Source organism: Strix aluco, chromosome 15 (assembly GCF_031877795.1).
Source record: "Strix aluco isolate bStrAlu1 chromosome 15, bStrAlu1.hap1, whole genome shotgun sequence".
NCBI lineage: Eukaryota > Metazoa > Chordata > Aves > Strigiformes > Strigidae > Strix > Strix aluco.
In genome coordinates, this window is record NC_133945.1 from 9,256,894 (window position 1) to 9,280,356 (window position 23,463).

At 38.5% G+C, this 23,463-nt stretch overlaps 1 protein-coding gene across 3 annotated transcripts in view; it reads right to left on the reverse strand.

Moving 5' to 3' along the window:
• The window catches only part of SDK1 (sidekick cell adhesion molecule 1), a 416,682-nt gene that overhangs the window by 102,336 nt on the left and 290,883 nt on the right, over positions 1-23,463 (reverse strand). For all 3 annotated transcript variants that reach the window (XM_074840972.1, XM_074840973.1, XM_074840971.1), the window contains exons 15-20: positions 20,346-20,493; positions 19,340-19,480; positions 15,599-15,780; positions 7,417-7,532; positions 4,147-4,339; positions 795-893 (exon numbers count right to left, since the gene is read on the reverse strand). In XM_074840972.1, the coding sequence (XP_074697073.1) occupies positions 795-893; positions 4,147-4,339; positions 7,417-7,532; positions 15,599-15,780; positions 19,340-19,480; positions 20,346-20,493 (879 nt within the window). The remainder of the gene's footprint in view (positions 1-794; positions 894-4,146; positions 4,340-7,416; positions 7,533-15,598; positions 15,781-19,339; positions 19,481-20,345; positions 20,494-23,463) is intronic.

Genomic DNA, 23,463 nt, shown 5'->3' on the forward strand with positions numbered 1-23,463 from the left:
TTAGCTCCAGTAATTTAAAATTTGGGAGCTTTTTTGCACTTCAAAACCTTGAAAGCCTTTGTTAAATGGAATGTTCATCCTGTGCAGCTGTAATAGTTTCCCATCTGAAAACAATATTGCCTCTGTTGATAAGAACTAGAGTCCTTCTCAACTATTTATAGCTTGTTTTATGAAAAATAATGAAATTGCTGATGTTGTATCTACACTGGCATACAGTAAATAGATAAACAGCATGTCAAATGGCAAGCTCACCAAAGAGAAACAGGAGAGTTCTGAACCCTTGTGATGGTTTATACAAAATTAAGTAATGACATGCAAATTTTGTCACGCACTCTACAGCCAGACCACTTGATCACAGATGAAGGATACCGCTGATTTCAGGCTTGGTCTTGATTGCAAATCTTAGCAGTGCCAATCCAGATTTTGCAGCTGTAAACTCCATGTAGGAACCCCCCACCTTTAGGGCAAAGGCCAAACACTGTCTCACAAAGTTTCAGAAATTTAGTAACACAAGTGGAGGTCACAGAAGATTTAACAAGACCAGAAACTCCATGGGGAGCTGATTTCTAATACAGACTGTCTTTTCAGTGACCACAATCATGAGCTGCCAGTAATTGGACCCGTACTTTCTATAACATTTCAATTACTCAAAAGAGGGACCAGGAAACCAGCACTCACAGTGGCCAGTTCTTCCTAAATGCTGTATTACGCAAACATTTCTTCGCTGCAATGATACATTCTACCCCACACACACCTAAAAAACCCCCAAACCAGAGATAGCAGCTGATACTTGCCTGTAATGATGCCATTTTTCTCTACAGGTTCTTGCCAGCTGACCTTGAGAGACGTGTCCAGAATCTCAGTGAAACTCAGGTGTCCCACAGCTCCTGGCTCTGGCAATCAGAAAAGGAAATCTGTTAACAGGAGAACCCCACTTACTTTTGATCTGATTCATGTGGCAAGGTTAGGGCTGAAGAAATAAAACACTGAGCCGGGGCCAAGGGAAGCCAGCTGGAAACATCAGTGAGAGCTGCAGGGGAGCGGGGAGAAGGCAAGGTGTTATGAAGCACTCTGGCTATCATCACATAAATTATTTTATCCAGTCATCATCCTAACTGTGCAGACAACTAAAGAGAGTGGCAGCAGGAGACTTGCACACAACTTGTACTCTGCCTCTCTTCTTGATCTAATCTAATTAGAACAATCAAGCTGGCAGTCCTGGAAGCAATTGTGTTTGCTGTTTTCCCTCAACGACGGCATGTGGCGTTTACCTGTGCTGCTGTGTGTAGTTTATCTGGCCTTAGGCCTGTAGCAACATCACCAGCACCCCCCTCACCTGGAAAGAGTCTTTTGCCTATGCAAGGTCAAAGCAAGGACAGAGTCACCAAGTCACTGCTTGGATAGATTCTCTCAAAACAACTCTAAAAATGTCCAACATAATGGCAACTGTCTTCTGTAAAATGAATACAAGTGTGTGAAACTTCTAAAGGATTTTTATGATGTAGCTCAAGAGCTCTTAAAAATTTCAGCTCCCTAGTGTGCAATGAAAGAGCATAAAATGGAATGACTGTCAAGAATATGCCATCCTCCCTCAATTTTGATCTTCAAGGAAGACATCCTGACTGATTTTTGATCCAACTGCTGTTCTGTCTTCAATCGATGTACTGGAAAAAGGAGTTTTTGTTCACTTTATATTCACTGTGCTTCTGTCATTGGATCCCTGCCCGAGTATCCTCCAGCTCCACTGACATCAGTTGGCAATTTCTCGTCTGCAATTTCATATTTTGTTTCCTCTTCACTTTAGTCCAGTTTCTCATCCCCCTCTAGCTATGATAGAAAAAAAAAAAAACAACAAAGCCTGCCAGTAGGTCGGCTACAACCACATTTGCAATTCTGCAATCCTAGTGAGGAAAATTTCCAAATCCATTCTGCGCTATCTAGTAGTCAAAGCATTACAGAAAGAACTGCTGATCTGGTAGCGATCTCAGGAATACCCAACAAGAGCACAGCAATTATACACTATTTGGGACCATGTATCTGCAGACATGCAAACTGCATCGTCGCAAAGCTTTACTCCAATTAGCTTCTGCAGTTGCAGTCCAATTTTAATGTCATAATGAAAAACAGGTGCAGGTTACTCCAAGCCAGGACACAATGCTTCTGACTAGATGTCAGATTTTATTTGACCTACAGTTCTTCAGCAAACAGACCTGTTTGCACTATTTTTTTCCTAAAGGATTGCCTAACTTTGCTATACAGACAGAAAATTATCACCTGAGAACATGAATGACAGTCCTTTTGAATCTTTTTCCCACCACATAAATCCTGAAGCCACTTAGATTCAATGATGCATTATACCATCCCGCACTTAACTTCTCACTCACCATGAAAACCAAGGAAAGCAATTCTGAAGGATTAAAAATAAATAAATAAAAAAATCTCCTGCTCAACTCTACTGCTGAGGCTCCTTGCAGCATACGGCTTCATACACCAAGAAATGTTTTAAATGTTTTACAGAATACAAGCCTGGATTTCCCTCATTTTATGTTTCATGATGGAATTTTCTTGTGTTTAAAATGGCAGGTGACCCCAACATTTCCCTGAGATACTCTCAGTGTCTTGACTATGCCCCTTCTCCCGCTTCATGCAGTCTTTAAGGCTCATTTCTGCAGCCTTTTCTTCAGCAGAAATATTAATAGTCTCTTGCCTTTTCCAAGCTGATTAATTTGTGTGAAATCTTAGGAGTCTCATATCTTTAGTTTCTTACTCTTCTGTACTCACTGAAATTAGCCACAGGGTTCAAATGTCATTGGAGGGAGAAAGACGGACCTAAGACAGACAGTTGAATACATTTAAACCATCATTGTCAAAAGCTTCATTTCTTTAGGAAAACAGGCAAAAAAGTTAATACTACACACAGAAACCTAATGCATGTTTCTCCTTCCTCCATGCCTTTTGCTTTAATCCCAGATAAACAAGTATAAATTCATATCAATGGTTCACAAAGATTTCTGGTAGTTAAATTGCTATCTCTGGGATATTCTAACAAGCAAAGGTTTAAGTTTACAATCTGCTCTTGGCACACAGGTCTAGCATATGGAGGAGACTAACTACAAAAGGAAAATCCATGGGAATGTATTTAATTTTCTTCATGTTCTTTCAGGAGTATCTCATGAAAAATTGGATTAGCACTTTGAGGCTCACTTCTGTGAATGTTAATGACAATCTGATTTTCTTTATGGGAACATTGACTAACCTAAAAGATCCCTATTAAGGCAAAGTAATATTTCTAAAAGCAATACCCTAATGGATGTATTAGACATTTTTTTACTCTGATTCAGATCTGTAAATGTGCAACAGTGTTTATGATGCTCCATGACAGGAAGATACTGAAGCACTGTCCAGAGCCAAGATCACTGTGGACACACAGCTGCAAGGGCCACTGCAGTTTAGTTACCTGCATCAGACACACGCTAGACTTGTTAGTCCCAAATATGTCTTGAGTAAACACTTCCAAGGGGCCACAGAGGCCCAAACATTTTCTGATGCAGGAAATAATTTATATGCTAAACTATCCAGCTCATTTTACTTCATCTTGACTCCAGTTTTGTGGAATAAAAGTTACTGCATTGCTATAATCCTGTTTCTTTTATACAAACACTTGCAATATAATATTGATACAGACATTTTCAATATATTGAATAGCAGAAGGAAACAATTGCAAATTAATCATTGACCTCCATGGGAAGTTCCAGTGCTCAGTTCCTAAGCAGATCAATTCACATTTATTTGGATGCATGAACATGGATTTAAGAGCATAAGGGTTCACAGACATAAACAACATATTGTGTGTTAGCTGAACCAGACTATGAAGCTTTCAGCTTCTGACCAGTGTAAAAAAAATTGTTCGGGTTTAGTCCGTAATGAGAAAATTATCAAGTATCATTCCTTTGCCACAGGCTAAAAGAACACACATGGACAACTGGCTGAGGTGATCATCTGATGCAAAGTAACTTAACAAGAGACTGCAAACTGATCGTGAACTTGAGGTCAAATTTTAAGCACCTAGATTTGAAAATTCTGGCTTTTATATCCAAACAAACAAAATCTGGGCACCGAGATTCTCTGTCAGTGCTGACTACTCACTGTCTTCAAGGGTGCGCAGGAGCTGGGGTGTGCTTCGTGGTCCATCGCCAGGTGTGGTGAAACACAGAACCGATGTATAGTAAGTAGTGTATTTCTTCAGGTTGGTGATGCAACCACTATGAACACCATGAAAATCTGGAGCAATGGTGACGACAGTCACAGTCTCTGGAGCATCCACTGGCCATGCTAGAAGCTAGAAAATTAAAACATGGATGAGCTCGCATTAGAAGTTGTGTCTATTTGGAATCAAAGTATGCTTGGCTGCCAAACCATCTTAATCTGATTGTAAAAAACCAAGCAATGCTGTTAAACTACTGTCAGCTCTGACGCTGAACAGATGGATATAACACTGCTCCTATGATAACTGGAGGGATGTGTATCATGCTCACTAGTGATGGGGGATATACCGATACCGTGGAGGTATTGCAATTCTCAATGTCTGCTACTAAACAACGACAAAATTGTTGCAAATTATTATTAGTATGACACGAGTCTTTTGACTCTCTCTGGGCTGCTCTGACCACCCTGGACAATCTCTGTTGCTGAAAGGAAACCGAAGGCAGAAAAGTACTTTCAGTGCTACACTGAGATAAATGCTTTATCTTATTTTGGGGTTCCTTTAAAGATCCCACTGGCTGGGGAGGTTAGTGGCATAAGGGGGAGAGAAAGGGGGACACACACACGTCCTCCTTCCCTGCCCTCAGCCTCCCAGCATCCCATTGACCAGCCTGGCCTAACAGGCTGAGTATTACATTGTTCGGTGGTTTGGGGATATCCACATTGTGAATGATTCAAGTGGTTCTGGAACTACAGAAAGAATAGAAAACTGTTATAAAGATGATTACTACAATTTTAAACACCTGGGTCCCAAAAGTTAGACTCCTGAAGACATTTTCATGCATTTAAAACAGTGTGCTTGTCAGATGTGCTCAGTTCTTCCAGGTTTCATTTATCTCAGTAAGTAGATCTTCTGGATGATCAATATTTTTGAGAGTGGAGTACCCTATGTGTAGGTACCTAAATGAGGACTTAAAAAATTCATTTTTGGCAAATGACTTTGAAATTTTAAAACAATTTTTGAAATCACCTTAATAGCTTAGGGGTCTAAAGCTTTAACCTGCTTATGAAATTTTTATTTTGTCCAAAAATCCTCATCATATGGCTTATATGAGCACGTTAAAATTCTAGGCCTTACTCAGTATCTGTGTAAATTGTGCTACTTGTATTGATTTCAGGCTCATAAACATGAATAGATGCCTGAAATTAATGAGCCATATTTGACACATTTAGGCAATGTCTATAGTTTCTGATAATCAGACAGGACAGTTAAAGGACCATAAGGAGTAATTTTGTTAGGAATATTTCATATTCGAAAAGCTGCACTTTACAACTTCTTGAAATGCAAGTAAATTTCAAAGAAAAGATAAAAATGAAAAATGATTGATGTGATAGTAAGTTTTATTTTCTTGTCTAAATCACCTTTGTAGATTACAATTGGCATTTATAACTTTGGAGGAATGAACTTTTCTTTTTTGGGTGCATTCCATTGCACGTTCTTCAGGAAACATGCGCAGAAAATACAGGTGAACAATTCTGTCAGTTAAAGGAAGAAATGGATTTCGCCCGTAAGAAAAGCAAAGGCCTAGCTTTGACTACTAGTAATTTATAAATCATACAAAAAAACTATGCTATAGAAGTAACTGACAGAAATGTTCTCAGAGTCTTCATACTGCAATTCACAATCCCTATGAGAAACAAATGGTAAAGTTGTTGCAATCTACTGCAATCAAAGAAAACCAAAGAAAGAGAAATTTTGATCATTTCAAAAGTTTTCACTGACCACTGACAGATACAAATTATGATTTTAGTTATTTTATACTGTTGCTAAAGAAACTGAAACATAAATTAGAGATAGATATGCAATGAGACTAAGGATCTTTAGACTGAAACTCTGAATAAAATGAAGAATAAAAATCTGAAATATGACTTTTGCAAATCTGACTGAGCTCACCATACTTGGATTTGCACCAGAAAATTATAGTGCACTGCAGTCCACTGAGGCCAAAAAGTGCTTTTATTCTCCAGAGTCTGAACAGAAGCCAAGTACTACTTCTGTATTGAGGTTTCAGGATATACTCCTGCAGCCCTATCAAGTCATCTAGTCTTGAGAGCTGATTCTGTCTCTGGGAGAAACAGGCATACATATCTACATGTATATAATACTTCAGCAGCAAGGTTCTGAAACCACCACTGTTCTTTATGAGAAATACGTAGGTCTGGGCAAAAATACTAAAATTCCCATGCATACCTCTGTCTCAGTTTCTCCATCACTTTGAGACATTCTTAGAGAATGATCAAGTCTTCTGAAACTTCTCAAATCCACCTACAGTCCCTCAGTTCACAGCTTGTCTTCTGAACTACACATCCTCCTCAGCCCACTCAACATTCCTTCACCCAGCACCTAAATCAACATTCTTCCTCCCTGCTCACAAAACATACCTGTCTTCCCTTTTCCTGCTCTGTTACTCCTACAAGATTTTTCTTTGTTCTTTCCATTAATGTTTTCAAACCCTTTGTTTATTATGCCCTTACTGCTGAACGACTGAAGAAGTTTCTATTAAGCAGTCCTTCCTGAGAGACAGAAATAAACCACTCCAGTTACATTCTTAGCATACACTCCACTGGTCAAAGTACCAACAAGTGCTCTGTTAAGCACTCTCTACTCTGCGTACTGTAATAGATACTGCCAGTTGCCCCATCAACAGGGACTTATCATGCTAACTCCGTGTCATCAAGCATGATTAATAAATTTTATATTCTTAACTCTCCCAAATCATCACAGTGGGAAAGTTAAGACAAATATTTAGTGTGATGTCTTGGTTCCTAATGAAACGAATGGGAATTTTGAATCAGAGTAAATAGAAATCTCGAGGTTGATTTTCAGTGGCACAACAACATATCTCCTGTGCTGAATTTCCAAACTGTTTGATATTGAACTGCGTTTTGGCTTTGGAAACTCTCCAGGTAAATGACAAAGGTATTAGGACTTCTAGCCTATGACATATTCCCTTTTTAGAACTTATATAAATTGCAAGTGTTAGGAGCAACAACTGCTCACTTCTCTCTTTATTTCACTCATGTAAGATATCCCTGAAAATATACAGTTAGTTTGGAGATTCAGAAATTATTAGATTCAACTTCTAATTGTTATATACCAGGACTGTTAAGGCAAATGTTATTTGAAGTTACAGAAATATTGATTCTATTTACCTTGTATCCTTGGTTAATACCATTGATGAACTGTTGGGGTGGAGGGTTCCAGAGGAACTGAATGGTTGTGGAGTTCACGGCTTCGACTTGCACATTCTGCGGTGGAGCTGTAGGCACTGCTCCCAATCAGCAGAGAGGGAAACAAAACAAAACAGAGCGGAGGAGAAAAATTAACACAGAACCCATTGACTGACACTTATGAGTCACAAAGTAGTAACAACCTTGAGAGAAGGATGCACTTCTTGTGAAGCAGTAACCAGCAGGATTAGGAAAGAAGGGTAATTGGGTTAATTTCTCATTCTGTATTGGAAATTCTTTCAAGGGGAGGGGACAAAATGATTTCTGCAGTTTATTATTCCACAGATGAGTTTCTCAAAGACTTGAGACAGAAGCTAGGTAATTGATAGGTGAACACATCTCTTTCAATTATCCATGACTGTACAGAGAATAAACAGTTTCAGAAAATTTCTTGAGTCTTTTAATACCACACAATTCCCCAGATCAGACAAGCAAACATGGAGTCCGCCCAATTAAAGTTCTAATTGTGAATTATAATCTGGCAACAGCATCTGTTTATTATTTACTGCTGCTTAAAGAATTAGGATCAGTCATATCACATACAATAAAGAATTTTCTTGGGAATTGGAGATGTTCTTGTTTTATCTTGATATGATATTCATTCATGTATATTGAACTGATTATATATATTCTGAGCCAATACATCCTCTAATCTACTAAAAGTTGCATAAACATTTTATGCCAAGTATTTAATTAGACAGATGTTTTCTCAATATGAAAGAAAGCATAGAACATAAAGGCATACTGCCTTCCAACAACAAAAAATAACACCTAAATATTTTGTCATTTAATATAATGCCTCTTTAAATACATTCCAGGCAATTTCTTCAACTTATTGCTTTAGGATGTAATTTCCATAGTTCTCAGAGGAATGAATACTAATAGACAGGTCTATTTTTCTGAAATTACCAAGCTTATAGTAAGTTTAAGAAGAAAACTGCTATTTGACTATAAAAAATGGACTAATACCCTTTGAATCCTATAAAATACATTTAATAAAGCTTCAAAAATATTGCTAGTGACAGCCATGTGCATTTGTATTCTGTGAAAGAGGAACTATCCACAAGTGGTTTTGAAGCCTGAAAAGCTTTGTTCCTTCTGCTTCCAAGGGAAAATTTCTACCAAAGCCCAATGACCTATGCTTCCAAAAAGTATCCACAACTCCCACTGAGAAATGACAGTTTGCTCCATACTTTTCAAAAACAGGTCATAAACTTTTAAAGCTTCAAAGTACTTTTGGAAGATGAGTCTTTGTATGGAGACGAAATCAAGACATTAAGTTAAAAAATGTAAAAACGCCCCTTTTTCCACCAAAAGCTATGTTTGTTTGAAAGAGACATAAAGGAGCACTAGGCTTAACTGGTGTACAAGCTATAGTAAGACTGCAACCAGAGCAAGGACAGTGTACAATTCTCAAAGACATCCACAACCTAGAAATATCAACACAGAAAAATGGATAAATGCTCAAAGATATCAGGTTTGAATTGAGAAGAACATCCACTTTCATGCCCTGTGTCACAAACTGCCTGATGACTACACCATGGCTTGAAAACTTAGCTCTACACATTATTTTAACCTCAGAGGCTGCATATTACTCAGAATTTTCTTGCCCTAATTTAAAACTCGATGTCACAATTTATGAACTCTGCATTATTATTGAGTTCTAAAACCAGAATTTATCTGATACTACTTTAAATTTTCATTAGAATCTGGGTCTTACTTCCTGCCATGTATCATAATTCCCTGTATGCTTTCGGAAGGTTATAATATTATCTTAATGACCTGTAGACATCATAAAGTTTTGTAGTTAAGAGATTCACCAAATCATCCTGATATACAGTCATATATATTAAAGTCACTCTGCAGTCATAACGAGCTTCTTTGGCTACAGTCCCCTACTAAATGTATTTTTTCTTATTCATGTTCTTTGATGGATCTGTTTATTATGAGAGCCACAAGATGTATTTCAATTTGCTTTTGTGTGCAATACTTTGTATAATTAATAGTTAACGCATATAAGATTTTTTAAAATTAAAATTCTTACTTTCCTCCATATTTGCATATTCAGATACTGTAACTGCCAGAGATTTATTATTGCAGAAGAAAATTGTATTAGAAGCCTTTAAGTTAGTCTGTTATCAGAAAACCACCTGGATATCATTGATAGATTAATCTCCTTCTGTCAGGAAGGCTAAATCAGCTGAGCACCATCCTCTCCACTCATTCCTCTTCCTTCTGTGGAACTGCTACATTACTACTCTATTTATACATGCTAGGTTGATTTTGCTACACAATTTTTGTACAGAAATTCTATACACAACCTGTGTACTGCCCACTGACAGCCACACTTGAAGAAGAAATGCACAACTTTGTCAGTGGTAGGAAGAGTTTTTCCCAGAGCATAAGGAATACATATAGGTGACCTGAGAGTTAACAGTACAACCACTCCCACCAGGATGTTCCCACTGCCTTTATCATTTTCCTGAAATACAAATTAGCATGCACATGGTTGCTTCATTTCTGTGGGCATTATGTTCTTTAGTGGAGGATCCCATGGATGTTTTACAATGAATAGCAAATTTCCAGTGATTTCAGTATGGAAGGATTTTATTCTAAGGGTCTGATGAGTCTTTCAGACACAATTCAAAATATTGTAAATTTTTTTAAGAGAGGAAAAATCCTGCATCAGCAAACTTCAAGTTTTCATTTCAGTCCTTACAGTTCTCAAAAAAAGCCCAAGCAAGCACTTTAGGATATGTTTACTAGTTTTAGAAATGTGGATAACCAAAGGCATTAATTATTTCTTTTAAAAAGGGAAATATTTTTATTTCATTAGGACATAATTTCCTGAAACAAGAATAAACCATCCTAGCACAAAAAGTACCTGCTACAAAAAAAAAAAAAAAAAAATGAACAGAAAACATAAAACCTTCAGAATGTTGGAAATCATGATTTATATCACAATTCCTCTTTAGACATCTTTATTGAAATAATCAGCATCTGCATCTCAATGAATGCATTTAAAAAATTGAAAGAACGTGGTCCATCTGATATGCATAAGCTTAATTATGCTGCAGAAGACATAATATAATACATTTTAATATTTTTAATCGGTAAAATATTGGCATTATAATCTCAAATTTACTTCAAAGTGACAGTATAAAGTTCTCCTTTTATGTCTTGATATTAAAGACTTCCTTGGGTATCTGAAGAGTTTTGCATTTAAAAAAGAAAAGAAGGTTGACAGAAACTAAATCAGAATTGACCTTCTGGTCACTTCAAAACTTAAATACTTTTCCAAGATCATGGTTAGTAACTTATTGAAGCTGCAACTGTCCACATAAAAGATTTTCTAATTTAGTGGTAGATATCCATTCTCTTCCTACAAGTTTCTTGTTGTCATGTGGTACAGAAGCAAGGTCAAACAGGTGTTTCAAGAGTAATTCCCAAGTATTTACATGCTCAGTTTTTAAGTCTGTTGTTCATCATGTTTGCAAGTATTCCTAAGTCATCCCACAGCAGACACCCATCTGGGAGTCATCTTGGAGTTGCAGATCAAATTGGTCAGACAAAACCAACTGTTACTTTCTTCCCAATAAAGTTCACGTGGTTGGAAATCTGTTAAAAGCTCAGCCCCCGGGACTGCAAGTTAATGCACAGCATTTTAAGTAGAAAAGGTCATGGAAGCACTCTAGATAAAAGCCATTAAAAGGGTTTCGTTGACGAGATAATTGAGAGAAGAGAAGGCATTAAGGTTAAGCATGTGTACATGTAATTAGTCTGTCTCTAGCTATGTGCAAATAGCATGTATACCCCACAGAGATTCTGACAGCCAGACTACTGGTCTTAAATATAGATCTTCAACAGAGCCTTGTAGAAAAGTCTGCTACTCCTCCGAAGCTCCTGACCTTTGAGGCGGCAGCTTCCATGTCTCAATAAGGCAGGCTCGGGGAACCGCAGGTTTTTCTCTATGTGAAGGTTTGGTTGTTCCTTTAACGTGCTGGCTTGAGGTGCTAAACTGCACATCCCTGGCGGGAGCGGTGGGGAGAGTCTGCCGCAGTAGCACGTGATTCCCCCTGTGAAGCCTGTTCCCCCACGCTCCCGGCTGACATCCTTTGCTGTGCTCTGAACTGCAGCACGTCCTTAGAAAAATGGTCTCTGCAATTCTACACGTCGATATTTGAAATTCAGTAGTGTGAGATTTGGCACTAACTGATGAGTTTTGCTCCTTGCAGCTGCGAAATGTCTTCTTCCTTTCTTGCATGCCTCTCACAAGGACAAGATTTTACTTCTTTATTAAGAGCTGGGGACCAGAGTCCTCACCGAGACAACTGCTAATTTCACAGTGTTTGTGAAATAATTTTTTCAAAAAACAACAAAAAAACCCAGTAGATGGCAAATGACAGCTAACAGTGATAAAACTGAGAGATATAAACTCCAGCCACTACAACTCCAACCTGATCCTGCACAGGAATGGCCATGGATGCTCCAAGGCTGTTGGTACCTTCCCCAGAGGAAGTTAACAAGGATTTTTAAGATGCTTTTGCCAAGAAAGCCTAAGGGAAAACTCTTTCCACTGAGATAAAATTGAATGGTTGCAGAGGACACTCCTTATTCAGAGATTCCTTTTTCAAGATTATTTCCTACATAAAGTAGGAAGCTTTCAGTTGACCAGGTTTTCTCTAGCTCTTCTGTCTCAGTCTTACAGATTTCTCTGATTCACCTCCTACTGCCTGAGGAAGAAACTACTTTGGACTTGGCTGAACACACTCATCTTGCTTTTGTCCTTCCCTCCACACCATCAAGACTCACTAGTCTGGTGATTCTTCCACTCTTGTATTCAGGAAGAGCCTTTTGCTCAGTCTTTCCTAGCTTTTCAAGCACAGAAGGGAGAAATAAAACAATATTTTGAGACCTATGAACTTCAGGACATAAGACTGGCTTTTGGGATATGCATCAAAAGAAAGACATAGCACTTAATGTAGAAATAAAAGAGGGTTGATGTCAATGCAAAGAGCCTAATGAAAGCTATGTCTCTACTTATAAACCTTGCCTTGCCTAAATCTAAGGAGCAGTGGGAGTTTTTCAAAGAGAGAGTAGTTCAGAAGTATTGATGCTAGTGAGACAAAAGGGGCAGACCCAAAGGATGGAAGATTCTGCTTTCTCAGATCAACCTGCAGGAAAAGGTAAACATGTCAAATAGTAGAGGGCAGAGACAACATCATCACCATCCAGAAAGATGATTATATATCTCACAAAGCTATTCTTATATGAAAAGGTATTGGGAAGCTTCAGTTTTTCATATGGCAATGAAAAGTCCTGTAGGACACTGTTTAAATAAGTAAAAATTGCCCTATGCAGAAGGCTGGTACAAATCCTTGTGAAAAGTAACATCAAAGTAAGGAACAGCTGGAGAAACTCTGATGAAGGAAGACCTATATATACAGAGCATCAAAGGATTAGGCTGAATATCACTCTGAAAAGACTTTCAAGATTTAGAGACAGTTAAACTGTCTGACCCTAGTGCTAGAATGTTCAGTGTTTTGCCAGTAAGTCTTTCTGACATTTTATCTAACTGACATTATGTGCCAGTTTCTCCACAAGTTTAGATTTTTCAGCGTCTTGCAAGTTTGGCTACATTCTAGAAGTTGGTGATTTTCAAAGAACTTTGAGTAGCTGATTAGTTATCAGTGGCTAAAGCAATGCCAAGAGGACTAATAAGGGATTAATAGACTAGGTTCTGGTATAAATTCACAGTTTCTAGGGCCAGTCAATATTCACTATGACAAAGATGCCAATGTGCTGATCTGCTCCTGCCAAGGGGTTGATCTGCTCCCCGTGTTCATTTCCTGCCAGGCTTTGACTGCATAGCACACTTGATTAATATGAGGTGTTTCAGGTATTTTTCATCTTCAGACAGACAGGTTCTTGCCAGCATAGCTCACATCATTTAATGCATGTCAGAATAGAGGCGGCGGTGGTGGTAGTAGGAGAGGGGGATGGATGGGAGTGTGTGTCTTTGACATTTATCTCTGCTCATATTAAAATCAGAATATGATTTACAAGGCAGTTTTACACATGGTTTTTTCTTACTCCTGCTGGTTTGGTTTAGGAAGGACATTCCAGAGCAAGAAACAGCCAGTGGCTTTTCCTGTCATTTCCCAACTACAAGAAAGACAAAGGAGTAGAGTTTTGGACAGTGGTGCATTACCCATGGAGACTTGATATTAATCGGGTTTCAAAAGATACTGATACCAACCAGCCTCCCTTTTCAACTCTAAATGTAAAAGAGCTTCAAACTCTTTTCAGAATAGACTGTATGACTTCGGTGATTTGCACAGAAACTCAGCAAGGCATTCATTAGGAGATGGCAGCATCCATGAAGAGTTATTTACTGCTATTATTAAATACTGATATAAAATAAATAAGAAATAACCAGTTTTTCTTCTGTGTCTACCCACCATTGAGCATTTAGGAACTACATAAAGACAAACAGGCCATTGCAGGTTGTCCTGCAGTCTGAACACTCTTGCTGATTAATATGAATGCAGGACTGACTACACTTAATTTATAACAGAGGATTTATATCCTTATAAATGACAACAGACAGACAATCAATAAAGGATGATAATAACAGCACATAATATCAAGGGAAATTAGAGTCAATTGCAGGATTTAAGAAAAAGAGTGTGAAGCCCAAACCTCAGTCTTAATAGATGGAAGGTTAAGGTGCTATGATAGCTTAAAATGTGCAAATAAACAAAGTAATTAATTACACCCGTATTCACCAAAGAGATTCAAATTCTGTGTGCAAACCAATTCTCAGCAGAGATCTGGTCTTTAGTGGGATGCAAAACATTAATCCTGGCTGCAAGGAGAAGACTTTAAGAAAAACATTTCAAGGTCTGCTATAAATACTTCTACAAAGAGGTTGAGTGTGCCTAGACTCCTCTAAACTGTGAGACTCTACATGCCCTAAGATAAAATATAGATAGTTTCCACCTTTAATTATTGTGGTTAATTAGTGTTGCATATGAATAATCTTTTCTTAAAGATCTCCTTACACCTCAAACCATATCTAATCATGTTATAATGTACTCCTAGTAACAATTAACAAACAACTACATATTCTTCACCGATTGTAAATTAACCGGTGTACTGTAAATCTGCAAGTTTTAAAGATAGTTTAATTGTTTAATGACCAATAAAGTAGAGACCATTTACTGTCCAGTGCTCAGAATCCAGCACAACCCTGCAATTATGGGAATATATGAAAGCTTTAAGGGCCTGGTACCTAATTATCCTATGGATTTTTATACCAATCTAGAGGTGTAAACATGCCTTACATTGGTTGTAAAAAGTAATTACATATCCTTTTGTTGATGTAATTTATACTCTTCTTAAAGCACTTACCAGAAAGGTGTGGAGGAGCTGTAGAATAAAAATCAGGGCTTTAAAGATCATTTTATCTTCCTCTTTGCAAATGTCTGCACCATTCCTGAAATGCTCAAAACACTCTCCACAGGCTGTATTTCTCTCCTTACAGTTTCCTTACAATTTACTCCATATTTCTAAAACAAGGTATTCTGTGATTATCAGAACTAATGCAGCTGGTTTACTCAGCTTTTGTCTCCTATATTGCATATGCAGCATATTGCATCTCCTGACCACAATAAACTCAATTCCATGCCATATTCTCTCCTACTCTCTTGGCAGGGTAACCTCAGCCCCTGCCTGTCACACATCCTATAAATCCAGTCCACAGGACCCCAGCTCTCTTCAGCATTTCTATTTATTACTTATGCTGTGGCCGACTCTGACCTGCAAGTATGGTAACATGCCATCAGGAGGGTCAACAAAAATAGATAATTTTTGAATTCACTCACAGCTTTTTCTACAACAGAGATAGTAACAGAGTCTCATCTTGTCTCTGCTTAGGCATCTGAAGTCTGTGTTTCCTACCCCAAGCTGTCTATCAAATTTGACTGAAATGACCATTCATTTTACAAGGTGGTAGGTGGGACTATCACACAGTGCCTTCTCTCCTTCAGAAACTGTGCTATAAACTGTGACTATAAAGGATATATTGGTTCCATTTGCTCACCTCCTTGTAAAGTGTACTCTGTCACAGGTCTGCTGAAGGCTCCTAGCCCAGCTCCATTGTAAGATGCCACCTGGATTTCATACTGGGTCCAAATGATCAGGTCTTTCACCAAGCAGTAGTTAATTTCTGCACTGGTGATGTTCTTATACTGGTATTCTCCAGGGAGGCCAGCCAGGCGATACCTACCATATGGGAAGAAAAATTTGCTAGTTAATTAGATGGTATCAATTATAGCAAATATCCTGACTAGCAAAATAGCTTCCTTTGCGATGAGGCAATATGCAAACTTTTACAGCAGAATTATACAAAGTATAATGCAAAATAATCAGAAAGAACAGACTAACTCCTGATAAGACCATATCGTGCTTGACTGCTATAGTATTTATAATCTGATCTCACTGAGATTACATGCTCAGAGCTAAACAAAACGGGTATTTTATCCTGTTTTACGGTTGCAGAAAAATTACAGCTTTTTAAATGTGGCTTGTCTAGTAAAAGCTGTGATTTAGTAGAAAAAACAGTCCAGATGTGATTTTTATCAGGGTGCTGCTGTAAATCAGCTTGAGAAATGTTTTTTTCCTTCTCCTCTGAAATCTGAAAAGGAAGATCTGAGAGGGCTCTGATTTTCTAGTTTCAGGCATTGACATGTCTGGCTTCCACCACCATTTACTTCACAGAATAATTAAAATAAGGATGGAATACAGTTGAGGCTGAAGGGTTGGTTAAGCATTGGGATTCCAGAAGAAGGGCTGTACCAAATATGGATGAGCAGTAAACATCCTGACAAACTTTCTGCTGAGACATGGGAAGCTGAAACACTGAATATATTTTCCCATGTAAAAACTGTACTGCAAAAAACAGAGCCACTTTGATGTGTCTCTTCAGGCCAAGAAACTATGGAGAAGAACCAAATTATAGAAAACAAACAAACCTTGCAAATCTGTGAATGTGAATAATACTGTTTGTTTTCCTTCCTTTAGGAAAATGATACAATGGATGCTTACAATATGCTAATTCACAAAAAAATCAGAAAAACAGAGGCCAAGTAAGGGGCAGAAGGTATTACTATTCCATGAAAAAGACAAACACGGAAACATTTATATTTTTATTCAACACACAGCGTTTATATGCTCTTATTCATCTTTTGCTTCACAGTAATCACCAAAAGCTTACTGACACAGAACAATTTCATTGACATCTTACAGTCCGATTTTAAATTCATCTAAGTTAAATTGGTGCAATTTCTATGACTAGACAACTTCGTGTATTTCAGCCATAGATTTTGTTCTAAAATCTTCTTAGAAAGAGATCGGTTCTTAATCACTGATAACCCCTCTGTTTTCTGCAGAGGAGCTGCGTGACTGACCATATTTTGGCATATTTAATATTTGTAATGCTACACTGGTGTGATTCCATTTATGAAACACAAACAGAAATAAAGACATATCAGCCCTCAGCTGAGTTTACTGAATGTCTTGATCTGTCTCTACTTTATGCAATATCTACCTTGTTCTTTCTTTAGTCTCCTGTGAAGGGTGTATGCTTCCTGGCAAAGTCAATTCTTTGTGCAGCAATGTTTTGTCTCACACCTAGCAGACAAGATGTAGAGTGCTCCTGTGATTTAATCTATTGTGCTGTTAGCATGGCAGTCCTCTAAATGCAATACTGCCAGTGAGAAAAAGGGCAGAGGAAGGAAGCCAGTTCAGAAATGTCATGTCTTCATGATTTTTCTCACTATGGGTTTTGATGCATAGTCCATATGACTTGTGCAGTGCACCTTCACTTTTAAAGATCAGGTGTTCCATCAGTTTAGTATCTAGCATGTCTTGAGCACTGCCTCTCTGAGATGCATAGTGGTTTTCATTTTGTTATACCCTAATTCTACAGAAATCAGTGCAGGAAAACTTTTCTTCAGTGCACATTGCTGTGACCATACAGTTTGTCTTGGAAGAACAGCCTGTTTTATTACCTGGGTCAGTTGTGCTTTTATATGATAATCTTAAATTCCTGTCTAAGAAATGGTTTCTCTGCTCTGTAGTCAAGACAAAGCATGCAGATCTCACAAATGTTCACAGATTGAGCATAATGAGTACGATCACCCTCTATTACAATGGAAAGAAATGTTACAGTGAGGACAGGGATCAATTATGCTGATAGATGTTGTAGAAATTACTAAAGTTAAACGTTATCGAAAACACTATATGGAGAAAACAGAATGGATTGCCCTAAGTAAGAGAATATGGGATTGCTTTCTCAAGAGGCTTAATGCTGAGAATGGGTAAGACTCATTGGGAATGGCTAAGGGATTAAATCTATCATCAAGTAGATCAGTTTGAAGAACTGTACAAGCAACACTTGTGTCTTGTGCAAATTAGGTGCCCAAATCTCATGACAAGATTCTAGCTATAGACAGAAGTTAAAACACCTTTTCCCACCTGTCACTGATGACTGGCACAGCTTTCAAACTGAGTCCAGCTCTTAAAACTGCAGGCACTTGCACGAGAGGCTCACCACCGTAATAGGCTCTGTGCAGGTGACAGGGAGATTAACAGACTTCAGCTCTGCCTGTAGAGAAAAGGAACTTTCCAGCACTATTTTGGGAGCTCACCAACACTCTTAACATCACAAAAGCATTTCCATCCATGCCAGCAAAAGTAGGAGCGCAGCATGAACAGGATGTTGGCATTTAAACTGCAGAATTTAGTTATCTTTTAGCAGGTCCGGAGGACACTGTATTAAAAATGTCAGCAGCCTGCCTACAATAGATTGTAACCATCACTTGGAAATATGTCAGTGGTGTGCAATGCTTGGGAGTTTCCTACAAGAACTCTGATTTAGATAGTGCCTCCCTTACTAAAGTTACAGCCCTAGCTGTCTGCTAGCAGTGCAGGAATATGTAGGATGCCAAATCAGCAAGGAAGCTGTAGCTGAATTGGGTGGGAGTGAATAACTGAGTCTCAAAAAATTACAAAAAGGAAATGCTCTGCAAAGTTTCTCAATGTGACAACACCCTTTCCAACACAATAAATCCTCTGTAAGGAGAAAGACTGGATGTATTCAGGATTCCCAGTTACCTGCCTGAATCTGATTCTCGTTAATAAATACAGATGGGGCTGAAAGAATCTTACTGAACTGACTGAGACTCAAAACCAAATCAAGATCTGCCATGAAGCGTCTGACTGGTCATTCCCTGTCTCCATTTTGTTTGGCACAAAACTGAAGTTTACTGATTCTATTCTTGCTCTTCCATAGTGCAGGAGCCCTCTTGTGTCTTTGATAAATTTAATTAACCTTTCTAGTAGGAGGCTGAGATTGTAATAAGCAAATATACACTTGCAATGCATAGGCTGAACTGTAGCAACTTCCCATGTGAACACCTTTAGCACTTGGTGCTTTACTTCACTTTGAAAATGGAAAAAAGCTATCAGGATGTTGAAAGTCTCTACAGGGAGCTAGTCTACTTCAGCAGTCCATTCCGAGTAGCTAACAGAGACCTCATCTCACTCACTCTCTAGTATAGACAGGCTAGAATTTAAGCGCCTGCACCCCTGTGGCCACTTGAACAGAGGTGTTTTCTCATCTGTAATAAACCAGGGCAGCCACAGCATTTGTGAATAATAACTAATATATTTAATGGAATTAGAAATAGTTTTTAATACACTCTTAAGTCACACCATTCTGAATTCCCTCATGCACACATGGAGCTGTCTCCAAGACTTTCCAGGTTAGGAAATCACTTACCTTAGGATGTACCCATGAAGAACTCCATTATGTTCGCTCTCGGGAGGAGGTTGCCACTGGACCATGATAGACTGATTGGTGCGCCCACTGGCCACTATATTTTTAGGTGGAGCGCTGGGGGGCTCCTCAGGTAGCATCAACCTAAGTACAAAAGAATATGATGGATGTGGGTGTTAAAATAAATGATAGATGACATTTCTATTTCATGTATCCACTCCATGTGAACCAGTTTCTTTTATCAAAGTCTGATGACTAGAAAGAAATATAACGCTGATCCAACTGCTGAAGACATGCATGAAATAGTTACAACAAATCAACATAATAGGAAATCAGTTAACCAAGCAACAAGACAGACAGCTGAGGTAACCTTATTCTCTCTGAATCACCCAGGCTGCTACAACTCTTTAAAAAGATTACAAGCCTGAATGAGTTAGAGCTCAGGTCCAGTGTCTGTGACTCCTTCCAAATTGTTTCTTTCAGCTCTTTCAATATTTTTCATATCAAACTCCTACATTTTGAAAAAGCTGTTTAGAGTTCAGCTGTTCTGCAATTCAAGCTCACAGCTAGCTTTGGTTCATAGAAGAAGGGGGATGCATTTGAAAATAAATTTGATGAAGCCATCCTTCTATGTCGCATCTGGGTGAACTCCAGAAGTGACATTGCAATGATTGGGTGAATGCTGTACTCCTTCCCGGGCTGACTGTTGTGGCTTAGAACAAGAGCAAAAAAATATTTCCAAGATTCTGCTCAACTGATACTCTGAAAATACGAGGGCACCTCTCCCATTGTGTACTGATATCCCGCATCTCCTAATTGCCATTATCACCAATTACTGACAGCTGCAGAGCACTCTCCAGAGGCCTGGGTAATGCTAACTGCTCTGTTCCCCAATTATTGTGCAAAAGATAACTTTATTTTATTCATTCACAAACAATCAGCAGTTTTTTCCTCCCAGTACTTCTAGGTTATTGTACCTTTAGTACACAGATATTTTTTTTTACTGTACCTGCTGGTCTCAGAGCTGTACTGGCCCTTTCCCACCTGGTTAACCGCACACACCCTAAACTGGTAGGTTCGGGCTGGAGTTAGACCGCTCACAGTGACACCGGTCATCTTTGGGTCAAGATTTGATAGGTGAACCTTCCAGGGAGAATCTGTTGGAATAATTTACATGTGAAAAAAGATGGAAGTGCTTGTTAAAAGCCCTGCAGAAGTGAGAAAACGCCTCTGACTGCTCAGAGCTCTTTGTGCTTGTTTTCCTCAGAGGAACTTTGGGAAGAAGTTTCTTTTCAGCCAAAGAAACCTTCCTGTCAGCCCACACGGTTATGCAGATTGCACATTTGTCTACTGGAAAGTGATGCTGCACATGTCATGGCATAATAAATAAAAACTATATTCATTAACATTTTAATAAAAGAGGAAACAAGCATGATAAAGACAGATGGGCTGTGTATTTCACAACCCATCTGTTTGGCAGGCCATTACAACACCACACCCATGAGTGGCTCTGGTGGAAGGACTGTAATGAAATTCACAGTCAGTTTGGAATATCTTCCTACCCAGCTTGCAAGCAGGTGTAGAAGCGTGACTGTCTCTGCCAAATCAGCCCTTTGCTGTAAGACCTGAGAAAGCTTCTGCTGCGGATTCTACATGTCTGCAATTTTTTTTCTAGAGATAGTATATGGCATTCGGTCTAATCATTTCCTAGGAAGATTCCCTGGTATAAACAGTCCTGGCAGCACTATAAAACCCTCATTGTCAGTTCACATACTTGACATACCGAGCTCCTCTGATGCCCAAATTACATTTTCAAGTTTTCAAAGAGGTCAGAAATGAAACGGGTTGAAAATTAAATAACCTGACTTCTTTTCTTCATAGCCTGGTGTCACATATTCTCCCTGAAGTCATGACTGAAATAGTCAGGGCGAGGTGACATTTGGTCTGTGTTGCAACAGTACAGCAATGGAATCAGCCAATTTAAAGATTTGTTCAGTTTTTAAATAATACCAGCTGTTTTCATGCTCCCTGCTCAAAATTACTAACACTTCTGGAAATTACTGAGGAGCTAGCTGTAGATTTTGGCAACATATCTGTGTATGTTGCTCATCAGAAGTGCACTGTGGCTCCTGGCAGGTCACCTAGACGTCTGCCTGAAAATGAAGATGAGATGTCCCAAATGTGGAAGGCTGCTAAACTTCACACCAAGATGTAAACCACTAATTTAGTGCTTTTTTGGCAGATTCCTTAGCAAGTTTAAGTCCTCTAGGGTGTGATGCCAGTTGGGCTATGAACACTGCATCTTTGAATTACTCAAAATATATTTATTCCAGTAACAGCTTTCCGAGAACAAAGTCTTTTTAACAGGAAAACTGACAACAGAATACTGGGAATGCTGGAGAGGGACATTTCCACAGCAGTCAAGTTCTGTCCTCGCCAGTTGTTGATGATTTACCGGCAGTCACTTCAGCTGCAAGATCTTGATGGCAATTCATCTTAGCTGAATGTTGAACTTCTTTTAGAAAAACCTTAGAGGAAGCACACCTATCTAGAAAAGCATTGGTTAGGAGTTTTTTGCACCTTAGTTCCTTCTGAATTTTATCAACCTTCTCTTGAGACTTCACAAACAACTCTTCACCTTGTTACAGCCAGAGAGCACAACAACAAATCAAGGTAAGCTGAAGTGAAGGTATGGCTGACAATACATTGCCTGAAGCATCTTCCTGAGGAAAATGGAAGAGCAGACACCAACAAGAGTGAAATACCCTTGTATGAGCTACTTGGGTAGTGGTCCATTTCCTAGAGCATTTTGTTTGTTTACTGCTAGTGTAAACACCACCTGAGAGTGCTTAACCCAAGCAGCTCAATGTAGTGAGCAGTTTGATTCAACAACAGGGCCTATTAATCTCTTCAGCACCTTGGGGCTTTGCTCTGTTTATATGCTGCATCTGTAGAATACTTTATTAATTCTTTTTCCTCTCCTGGTGGAAGATAAAAGATCTGGCAGGAAGAGAGATTAAACTGAAAACTAATATAAACAAAGCCTATTCATCTCCTGGGCACTCTGATTCCTAAAGGAAAGTGGTTTGGGGAGGATTTGTTCGCTCATGGAGCAGTGGATACAGTGAGTGTGCAGAGTATCTTTAAAATTTAAATGTCAAGTCTTTTTTTTGACAATCAATAAACTAAACATTTCGAAAGGCTGTTCTCCCTCCTTAAACACGCAATAAACCCCAGAATTGTACAGAAGCTTGTTTTACTGTATAGAAGAGCAATTCTGACATCGAAAACATGCCATAAAATTTTCAGCACTGACTCTCTTCTCCAGGGATGACTGTCACTCTCCTGTCCCAAGAAGTCTGGAGAAGCTCCATGGTGACAAAAGACTTGCCAGGTCATACTATTAAATAAGCCTCTGTTAGATTGAACAGACTGTGCTAATCCTTCATTTAACTTAAGCTGCCCAGAATGTACTCTGGGCTTTGCTTGCTTGCTCTTCCACTGTAATTGCCACTGTCTGAAAAACTTCCATGTTTAGCTGTCTACCGTCTTAAGGATATTAGGTATTTTGAATTAACTCTGATTACCTCTCCAAGTAAATTTATTGGAAACAAAGAATCTTACAGGCTACTCTCTAGTTTACAATGTGATTTGGGTTTTTTAGAAATTACTTTTGTTCTGCCAAGAATTTTTGGATGCACCTGTGATGCATTTAATAAAAATGGTTACTCACCAAGAGGCATTTCTTCTATATTTCCCTATCTACCTTACAATTCATGCATTAATTGCAAATTCCTCAAAAATAATTTCTAATTTGATATTACAGATTAGATCTGTTGCAGAAAACTGATTTTTGCAGGTTTGGAGTACGTTTCATGTCCTTCCTTCTCCGGGGGGTTTCACATAGATGGTAGTATTGGAATTTGCTGTACTGCTGGAGTTTACTGAATTCATCTTTCAAATCTTTGTGATAATATGATATTGAAAAAAAAGTTCAAATAACAATTGAATGGTTCATCTTTTGTTTGGTAGGATTTCAACAAGGTCTACCAATGGCCTGAGAAAAAGTGTCTTTTAACACTATTGTATATAGATCTGAGTCACAGTCATAACAAACAACACAGTTT